The sequence below is a fragment of the Mus pahari genome, chromosome 6 (genome assembly GCF_900095145.1).
Source record: "Mus pahari chromosome 6, PAHARI_EIJ_v1.1, whole genome shotgun sequence".
Taxonomy (NCBI): Eukaryota; Metazoa; Chordata; class Mammalia; order Rodentia; family Muridae; genus Mus; species Mus pahari.
Window position 1 is genome coordinate 58,273,525 of NC_034595.1, and position 9,920 is coordinate 58,283,444.

General features: G+C 49.0%; 1 protein-coding gene across 1 annotated transcript in view; it reads left to right on the forward strand.

Moving 5' to 3' along the window:
- The first annotated feature begins 242 nt into the window (after window positions 1–242).
- Window positions 243–9,920, forward strand: part of Glis1 (GLIS family zinc finger 1) — a 187,819-nt gene continuing 178,141 nt past the window's right edge. Inside the window, exon 1 of the mRNA XM_029539919.1 lies at window positions 243–534. Within this exon, the coding sequence (XP_029395779.1) occupies window positions 279–534 (256 nt within the window). The 5' untranslated portion in view covers window positions 243–278. The remainder of the gene's footprint in view (window positions 535–9,920) is intronic.

Here is a 9,920-nt window from a genome sequence, read left to right on the forward strand (position 1 = left end):
ATTAGGGTGGGAGGGCGCAGGGGCTTCTCCGGAACGTGCGGGGCTAGGGCGACGGCAGCGTAAGGGGGACGACCACGGTGCGCGGGGTTAGGTGGCTCAGGGATGGGGTCGGTGTGGTGACGCTAACTTGTTTTTGAGATCAGGACTAAATAGAACGTGACTGCCCAAACTGTGATCCAGGGACGGAGGGCTCAGTTTCCCGCTTTCTAAAGCTCGGTGCTTTCTTCCCTCCGCAGGAGCCTGGCGCGACCCCCAGCCGTGCGCCCCGCCCCGGCGCCATGCATTGCGAGGTGGCCGAGGCACTTTCGGACAAGAGGCCAAAGGAGGCCCCTGGTGCTCCCGGCCCGGGCCGCGGGCCTGCCGGCCTGGGAGGGCACATGGCCTTCAGGATTGCAGTGAGTGGCGGCGGCTGCGGGGACGGGAACCCGCGAGACCTGCTGCCTCGGCTGCCGGTGCCACCACCACGCGCCCACGATCTCCTCCGGCCCCGGAGCCCTCGAGACTACGGTGTGTCCAAGGCCGGCAGCGGGAAGGGTGAGTCCCAGCGCACCAGTGTGCTGACCGCGGGCATGCTGAGGTCAGGGCTGCGGTACTGGCGCCTCTGCCACGGGATCTGTAGGGATTTTCGAACTTCATGGAACTTCCTTAAGAGTTCCTTAGTGTCTCAGTATCTCTGTAGTTGATTGGGACTCCCTGTCAGTCTGAACTGATGCCTGGAAGCATCCAATTTAAACTAAATAGGCATGTTTGAGAGGAGATGTGTATGTAGAAAGCTTACATTACATAACTTTGCTTCTGTATGTTTCTGATGAAAGTCGTGTGCAACGTCAAAATTTTATTGTACGTTAGTGTATCAACTTCTGTGTCTAGTAATTGTTTCTAAGCAACAGAAGGCATATTTTGAATTATCACAATCTAAGAAAGGAAGGAAGGAATGGAGGAAGAAAGAGAAGACAAAACAAAACGGAGGGTTTTGGTAGGACCTCTCCCTTGGGAACCTCAGTTTTCCCATCGGTCAAATTAGGAACTTATTATGCCAAACGATTTTCTGACTCCTGACATACGTTCTTTTGAGCCTGTAATCCAAGTCGGGTCAAGTGTTGACTTAGAAGTGACTTTTCTGTGTTTGGCGAAGCCAAGGCAATCCCAGAACCCGCTATGGGCAAATTCAGGGATAGTTGCTGGTACTCTCCTGAAGATACTCACCCAGTCATAGTTAATTATTACCGACATGTTATTTATAAGTTTCATGTTAACAGATAATTAACCAGACATTAGAGATTGTTAAGGGATGTGCCGATCTTTCATTCCCCATCAGGCGAACCAGCAACTTTGGGGTTTGATCTCATCAGCCACAGTACCTTTTTGGACCGAAAGCCAGTGGTTTGTAGTTGTAGACACCTCTTACCGCCAGCTCAGCACCTTAATCCAGCTTTGCTTGCAGTTGCCAGCCTGGTTGGAAGACATAGCTGTAGAGAGGTTTCTCTTTGATTTGTAGGAGAGAGGCGCTTCTTGTCTGCAGGCTCTTCTTGAATGTATTGAGTATTTTTGCTGGGATGCATATTTCAGGGAGGGAGGGAGAGAGAGAGAGAGAGAGAGAGAGACAGACAGACAGACAGACAGACAGACAGACAGACAGACAGAGAGATATTAGTAATGTTGGCTGCAGAAAGCTCCTCTGCTCCGGGTTCCTTAAACAGCCCTTTCTCACAGTCAGACCCGTCTTCTGCAGATCAAGTCCTGCACTGTCCTAGTGATGGTTGTTCCTCACACAGTCTGTCTTGTTATCATTGGGAGCATTTCATTTGATACTTTGTATATTCCCTGCCTCTGTCCTTCTCAACCTCAGTATGTTTTGCCCACCCATTGACCCTATATAAAAGATCTTCATGTCAGGACTCCCTTTGGAAAGGACAGGGGAGGTAAACTGGATGGAAGGAGGAGATCCTTTCTTTCTACCTGAAGCTGGTCTTTCAGTGGCTTCTGAAGTGGTTTTCTTCACAGTTGTGAGGCTGTTGGGGGTGGAGTAGATGGTGCGCATTTGCAAGGTGAGAAAACTGAGAGGCAGCATCTGAGATCCGGAGCTCTGGCACAACACGGGCTAGAGAGAGAGGGAAATCTACATGTTCCTCAGTCAGGCGAAGTCGTCTGCGGGAAGAGCAGTTTTCTCCCAGTCTTCTCAGGCTGCCTTCTTAGAAACGTCATGGGCAAGAGGACACCTTCTCCGAGGCCTCCTTCTCCGAGGCCTCCTCCCACCCAGAGAGTCCCGGCTTCGAAGGCCTTTGAGTGTGTGCAGTCCAGCCCATCCACTCAGGCTTATTAGAAACAGACCAGTAGAGATGCCGACTGAAGCATATTTATTGTTGGAGCTGGAAAGATAAGACATCTAACTGCGCTGGGTGGGACAGTTATTTCTCCCCTCTGAGCTCAGGTCTCCTCCTTCAGACCGACTTAGACAAGAACAGTGAAGGACTGCGATAGTGATGTGTTTGATGACCTCAGCCTCTGGATTTTCATTTGCATGGAGATGGTGACGATGCCCATCACAGGGCCCATAAAATGGGGCGGTGAGGATGCTATACAAACAGAAAGGTCACTTTTGTTAATACTTGCAGAGCACCGTGATAGCGGCAGCTGATCGAAGCTTAAGACGGATTTAAAAATATTAAATGTGAAGGACTCTAATTCTGGCCCACTGGCTAGGAGAGGCCAAGAGGTACCGTGCCTTGGGTCTTCGGTGGCCTCTGTTAGCCAGTGAATGGAGAGAAGACATCCATGCGTGGTGTGGAGTGAGAGTTTAAATGGTACATGCCTTCTGCCTTGGATAGACCTTAAGCACAGGAAGGGACTGAGCTAATGAATATTTCCAGGTCTGCACTGGGAGGGACTAGGCATGGGATGACATCATGGACTAACGTCGTCATCAGTTGTGATAAGAATCACTACCTGTTTATGACCAAGTCCCATTTATCCAGATTCCAAACAGCTGACAGGGCCAAATTGCCAAACCCTGCATTTTTAAAATTATTATTAAACACCTGACAGTCTTTTGTTAGTCCAGACGAGGAAAGAAGGAAATAGCTTGGCTTTCCCTGGCGGACAGCTTTATGGGCGTGGCTGGTGGTGCTTATCCTGCCACGGCCTTCACGGTGTTCAGAATGGATGCGTGCACATTCCTTCATCTGTCTTTGCCTACCTCGTGGGCTCGCCCCAGGATGAGGTGGAATGTGTGTATTGGCCGGGCAGACACTGGCTCTCAGGAAACTGACTCCTTTTTATAGATTAACGGACGGAGGTTCTAGGGTTTGTTCAAAGCTATGGGCAGTGAATGGCGGTTCCCGAGGCTTCCAGATCTTTATGGTTCCGAAACTTGTACCATCTCCATGTGTTGCTTGAGTGTGAGAGCTGGCATTCATAAGTTGGGCCTTCCGAACATCCCCAGAGAACTGAACTGCATTTGTTTTTGGTATGTCTCTTGTCTTAAATGTTTGGAAATTGGTAATCGTCTCTATGCCGTGTCTAGAAGGCTTTGTAGTTCACCAGATGACTCCATCTGTCCAAACCAGTTCATGATGTTACTGTTTAACTCACAGCAAGTCAGTGGGCCCGGGCCCTTTCTACCAAGCACCGTACACAACAAGCCGAAAGGGGAGGTTGACAATCGTCGCAAATGTGAACTCTGCCATTAGCAAAAAAAAAGTCCCCATAACGTGGTTGTAAATTTCCAAAAGTAGCCAGTGTTGTAACTTAAAAAGAAAACAAAAGAAAAGAGAGGAAAAAGAGAAAGAGAAGCCGGCCAGCCAGCCAGCAAGCAGTTGTAGGCTGTGTGCCTGGTGTCGGGCTGCTGGTGTGGGCAAGACTTGATGGTTTCAGTGTGGTATCTGGGTGAGGTTGTTTCATCACAGCAGGAAGCTACTGCCATGTTCTGAGGAGGTCAGGAGAGGCTGGCACCATCTGTAATAGAAAGGTAGAAGTGATTTCTAAAGTGCTTTTCCCCCTCTGACTCTGGTGGGCAATTTGCTTGCATTTCATCCATTTTAAAGTGCTGGTCCCGGGATCCGGAAATAATCAGATCCAAATTTTTTCAGTGCTTGAGGTTTCAAATAAGGGGGAGAAAAAACCTGCTGGCCAAATGTCAGGCTCCCTGAGACAAAGAGAAACAAGTACCGTGGGGGCACACAAGCGAGATAGGAACGTGTTGCGTCTGCAGCCACAAGAGTTACGGACCCAGCAGATCTCCCATAGCGGAAGTGTTATTCCCAGATTCCCTTCAAATTTCATGCAGCTAGGATTTCTCTCCCTTCTCTGCCTTCTCAGTTCTCTGGAAGTCGACACTCGGCCAGCAGACTGGGAAGGAGTCATCGCTTAGGCTGTGCCTCAGGTGGGGCCTTGTTGAGACCCTGCAGTGTAGCCTGCCTAGCCGGCCCAGGGTCTCAGGACCCTCTTGGCTATGTGACAGTGTGACAGGGTGTGTTGCTCATCTCCTGTGTTTCTCGTTCGCGTGAGAGGCGACGCGAGCCCTCACGCTTATTTTTAATGTGTGTTAAAAATCCCATTACAGACCTAAGTGCATGAATCATTTAAAAGCTATATTCTTATGTTCTTTCCTCTGAAGGTTGCATAATTATCATTTTCTTCGGTTTTTATTTCATGGAGTTTGGCTAGCATCCTAGGGGAGAAGAGGAACTCAAGTTTGGAATAGGGGTTTCAGTCCTTTTTTGGTTGGGATTAGAAAGAAAAAAAACAACAAACAAATAAACTTTATTTGGAAGTCGATCATCAGTAAGAGAATTTTCTCAGAAAATTTGAAGCTGATACAGGGGTACCCTCCCCCACGCTCCCCCCCATACACACACCAAATAAATGATTACCTGTGGTTTGCTAATATTTTTTCCCCCTAGACTAGATTTTAGTTGCAATTAACTTGGGCCTAAAGAGTCAGGCCGCGTCTTTAGGTAAGGGCTCATTTATTTCAGTAAAAGCACAAACTGCCCAGTTTAAGAAGAAATCAAGCAAACCGCGGTGGGGCTTTGAGAAGTTTGAGTCACACAAAAAGACCCCACCTCCCCAGGCTCGTGAGGTATCTTTACTGTCCCCCCAGTGCTCATGATCCCAGCCAGGAAACGGAGGACCTGTTTATCAACAGCCGCTGCCCAAATTAATAGTTTACAATGAAAAAAAAAGTCTTTCGTCCAGCATTGGAAGCAAAGTCCGGGCTCTGACAGCTGAGTTACTGAGTAAGGAGAGCAGGAGAGGGGGCTGTTCTGGGGCTGCTTTGGTCTCCCAAAGCCTTATTTACCAGAAACCGAAAGAAAACAGGCCGCTGCTGTGCTGGGTGAGGGTGGAGAGAGCGCAGCCCTAACCCAGGGGTCTCAGGGCTTCCAGTCACCGCATGCATCTGTTCTCTTCTTTACTGTCTCCCCCCTTAAACTCGGAAGCATTGTCCTTCGGAACGTTCCGGCAGAGCGAGAGGATTGTGTTAGTGTTATGAGCTGTGCTTTTAAAGCAGGCGTTTTTGAGTCAGATGCGTGGAGTCCTCAGCTTGTGAACTGAAGGACGTGTTTCCTGTAGGGCCTGAGTTTGACGATTATGGTTGAACTGTCTAGAGTGTACACGTGCACCATAGTACAGCTTTGATGCACAGGGGTTGGGCTTTTTGCCTCGAGCCTCAGTTTCCCCTCTGTAGGATGGGAGCAGTTTAATTGGGTGATCCGTATCCCTTTTCTGCTCTGGATCCACATTACCTAAGCTGAGAGAGTTGGGAGGGCCCCAAGCGTCGAACGGGTCTGTATTTATCTTTGTGCCAGGGGAGGGGTCTGACTGTTCCTTCGAAGTCCTGACTGTTGGAGGTGAATACGGAAGGAAAAGAGAAAGGGAGACCCACTAACCTTTATTGAGCACCTACTGTGTGCCAGGTCAGACATGGCATAACTGTGTGAGTATATTTAATCACACCTGGCATCCCCGTGTGAAGAGTGAAGCAGCAGTCTCTAAGTTCCTCAGATGGAGGGGCACACTAGGAAGTAGGACAGTGACTTGTCCAAGGTTGGGCAGGCAGTGAGCAGTGAGCCTGGCATTTGTGCCATGTTGTCTGAAAGCAAGGCCAGTATTTACCCATAAAGTGGGTCAGTTTTTATAACACTTGTGTTCTATGGTTGGCTGAGGACCCCGGTGTCCCCCTTACTGAATCTCAGCTAGCATGCCAAAGTGGGATTTTAGGGGAGACCACTTGATTACGCATTACTCCCCATTCCCTGTCCCCCACTGCAACACTGAGAGGAGATGGGTTCCCTGTGTGATTTGTGTCCTCAGGAAGCTGGGGTCTTGTGAGGGCTCTTGGGCGGGCCGTGGAGGCCCCCTTCTCGAAGCAGGAGCAGAACCCCCCTCCCCCACCCCACCCCACCCCACCCAGAGTTATTGCAGTTTACACCCTTGGCTGAGGCCATCTCCTGGTATGGAAGACTTCCTCACAGAGGCCAGTGGCTCAGAGATCTATGAAATAGTGATTTTATTTTTTTAAGTACCTGGTAAGATAAAGGTAGGCTTGTCATAGTGGGCACACCAGGGACCTAACTGACCTGAGAATTTGTTTTAGAAATGGATCCTTTGTGTCAAGAGATGAGCTGGTCATAAGAAGCCCGGAGGTCTCCTTCCAGGCAGATCTGGCCTTGTCCCATGCACCCAGAAGACTCTTACACTTGTACATTCTGAAGGAGTCACACTTAATTCTGGGAACCGGACTGCAGGATCGGTCCCGGCCCCCAAGGTGACACTGGTTTTGAAAGGGACCGTGTGAAGCAGCATTAGAGATGTGGCCTGGGTTCTTCCTATTTGGGTCTTTCTAGCCACCACGTTAAGTTTTTTTAGACGCAGTTGCTTTTGTTTTTAAATAACATGCTTGCAGGAAAATAGAGCTTTAGAAAGAAACCAAGGGCCAGGAGGCAGGCTTGAAAAAGACAGATCCCATTTGCTGATTTAAGCTCTCGGGAGGGCTGGAATTGGGTTTACTTTGGACCGCTGCTGGACCATATGAATTACTGCTCTGAGCGCTGGGTATTTAATACCTAGTAGAAGTTTGTATAAGAGCTGATGATGTATTTTGCCGACTTTTCCAACCCTGTAAATAAATTACACGTGCCGGCAGAGGCTGCCAGGATCCACTGTGTCAATTGAAGCTTAATTTTTATCCCAAACCACTTAATACTTATGTCCTAGTGAGCAGAGTAAGCTACAGCGGCGACGACGGCAGCGGCTCGTCCCAGATGAAGGGACCAGCTTGGGGCCCGGCGTCTGCGGGTCAGAGATTTTGCCATAGTTGTTGGTGATTAGGTGTTGTGTCTCCCCCCACCCCCCCAAGTCAGACAATGATAATATGATTTTAAATGTCGTATAAAATGAAACTGGGTGGCTTCCACTCCAGAAGCCTGGCTCGCCTCCCTCTTCTAGAGGAAAGGGGCTGAAATCGCGTCTTTTTTGATCTTAACCCTGCTGAGCGTTTTATATCTCATTTGAGCGCAAAGACCAGGTAATACCACTGGCATCTCCACTGCGAAACAAAATAGGGGTTCTAATTTGGACGGACTATTAAATATTTCATGCTTCGACCAAACTCAATTCTTTTTTTCCCCTATAATAAGTTTAAATATTAATTCTCTGGAATGTCAGATGCCTAAAGCGAGGCATTTACTGATCCGCAGTTTCAAGTGTCTCGAGGAAGGGTTATGAAACAAGATATTTCACTGGGAGGGAAGAGCGGTGTGTTTCAGAGATATCTGAGTTCAAGACAGCGTCTTCTGATTTACCTTTTAAAGGGAAAAGGTCATAAAATAAGTTGCTTTATGTGCTGAAGGATTAAGTGGCTTAGGCTGAAATAACAGCAGGGACTTTACTGGCTTCCCCTGTTATATTTTAACAATGCTTTTTGGGGGAGGGGGCGGGTCATTTCCCCGCCTGCTTGTCTCCTCCTCTCCGGCCCCCCCTCAGCCAGATGGCTTTAATTCCAACCAAATCCCATGCTGAGGCCAAATGATTGATCAAACAGTCATTTGTACTTACGTAGCGCTTTGTGAGAATATGTCCGCGCCGGAGCTTCTCGTGGGGCAGGCTCTTCGTGGGGCCTTCAGAGGGGTGCCTGGAGGGGTGGGGGTCCAGGGATGGATGGAAAGCCGACATCCTGGACCGTGAGTCCTCAGAACCGCTTTTTAAAAACTTTTCTAATAGTGCCAGGCCTAGGCAGCTGGAGCACCCGAATTGTCCTAGGCGCGAGGACGTGCTTGCCGCTAGCCAGCGAGTGCCTGCTGATGGAGGGGCTGCCCGAGCTCTAGGTGTCTCCTTATCTTAAGCACGCCTTTTAAGTTGGTTGGTGTTTTCCAGGCACAGCAACATAGGCACACGTCTGGGTAGGCACAGATTGTCTTGTGGTACTTTAGTGATCTTGACCCGGCAGCCAGTGGGAGCCTTGTTGGTTGGCTCGTTTCTTGTTGGTACAGACGTTCTTGTTCTCATGTGCTCCTGAGCTGAGTTTTCCTCTGCTCTTCTCTCCTTATAAACTACACACTTTTCCGTTTTAAACCTGTTTGTATTGATTCCACCTGTATTGGTATTTTTGCCTGCATGTATATCTGTGTGAGGGTGTCAGGACCCTTAAAGCCGGGGCTCCAGACGGCTGTGATCTGCTACGTAGGCTCTGGTTATTGAACCCAGGCCCTCTGGAAAAGGAGCCAGTGTTCTTAACCACTGAGCCATCTCTCCAGCCCCCCCAAACTTCTTTTTATTTTATCATTGTATATCCTTAAATCATGTTGGGGAACAGGGGAGAAAACAGAGTTTTAAGATACTCACTTGTGTCCAGTCCTAAGTCTGACCTGAAGTGTTGTGGAGTGTGTGAGGTATCGGTTGAGGATGTGGGTATGGGACATGGTATGTTCACACTGTGGCTTGGTGGCCTCAACACCCTTATCCATAAACCGGGGATAATGATAGTTAAACTTTCATCAGGCTGTGGTGAGGGGTGAGGGCTAACATAAGTATAAGTGCGTGAAACCAGACTGGCTCCCGGTGAGTGCTCATTAATAGCTCTGGTTGATGTCACTGTGGCTTCTGTGCTGCAGTAAATGGCATGAGGACCTCTGGGAAGGGCTTACTCCCTTCCTGCCTACCATGCTGACACGACCTAATCTTTCCTACCCTACTGGCTTAAGAGCCACCTCTCTCTAGAAGTTGCTCTCCCCCATCTTCTTTCTGCCTAGAACTGTTCATACTCTGCGGCAGTTACTATGTAGGTGAATTTGAGGACAGGGATGGAGTGTCATTGTCTCTTTTGTCCCAGAAGCCCAAGCACAGACATGATTCAGGATGGGTGACCAAGAAATTGGGAAACGGTGACCCACTTGCTGCCCTCAAGGAGCCTTGAGCTGTGAGGGAGAATGTTTGACCCTCCTGTTTTCTGTCTCCAAGGATGGACACACAGAGGCTCTCTGTAAGAAAGATTTATTTTATTACTGATTCATGAGTCTGTGTATGTGAGTGTTGGGCCTTAGGAGGTCAGAAGAGGGCACCAGATCCCCCAAAGCAGGAGTTAGAGGAGGTTGTGACCTGCTATGTAGGTGCTGGGAACTGAACTCTGGTCCTCTGGAAGAACAGCCAGGGATCTTAACTAACCACTGAACCATTTTTCCAAGCCCCAGCAAATGTGCTCTGCATTGTGGTGTTCCAGTGAGGTGCTCCACCATTTACTCCACTCTCTGTCTTCATTGGTGCAACTAAGAGTCTGACTGGGTTTGAATTTTGGGTACAGGAGGACACAGGTCTGGTTCGATGGTATCTTGATTTTACGGAGGGGCGGGGAACGGTCAGGAACAGCTGTCTTTTGTTGAATTGGGTGTGTGTGGCATTAGCTCAGCTTGTCACAGGTCCTGGTT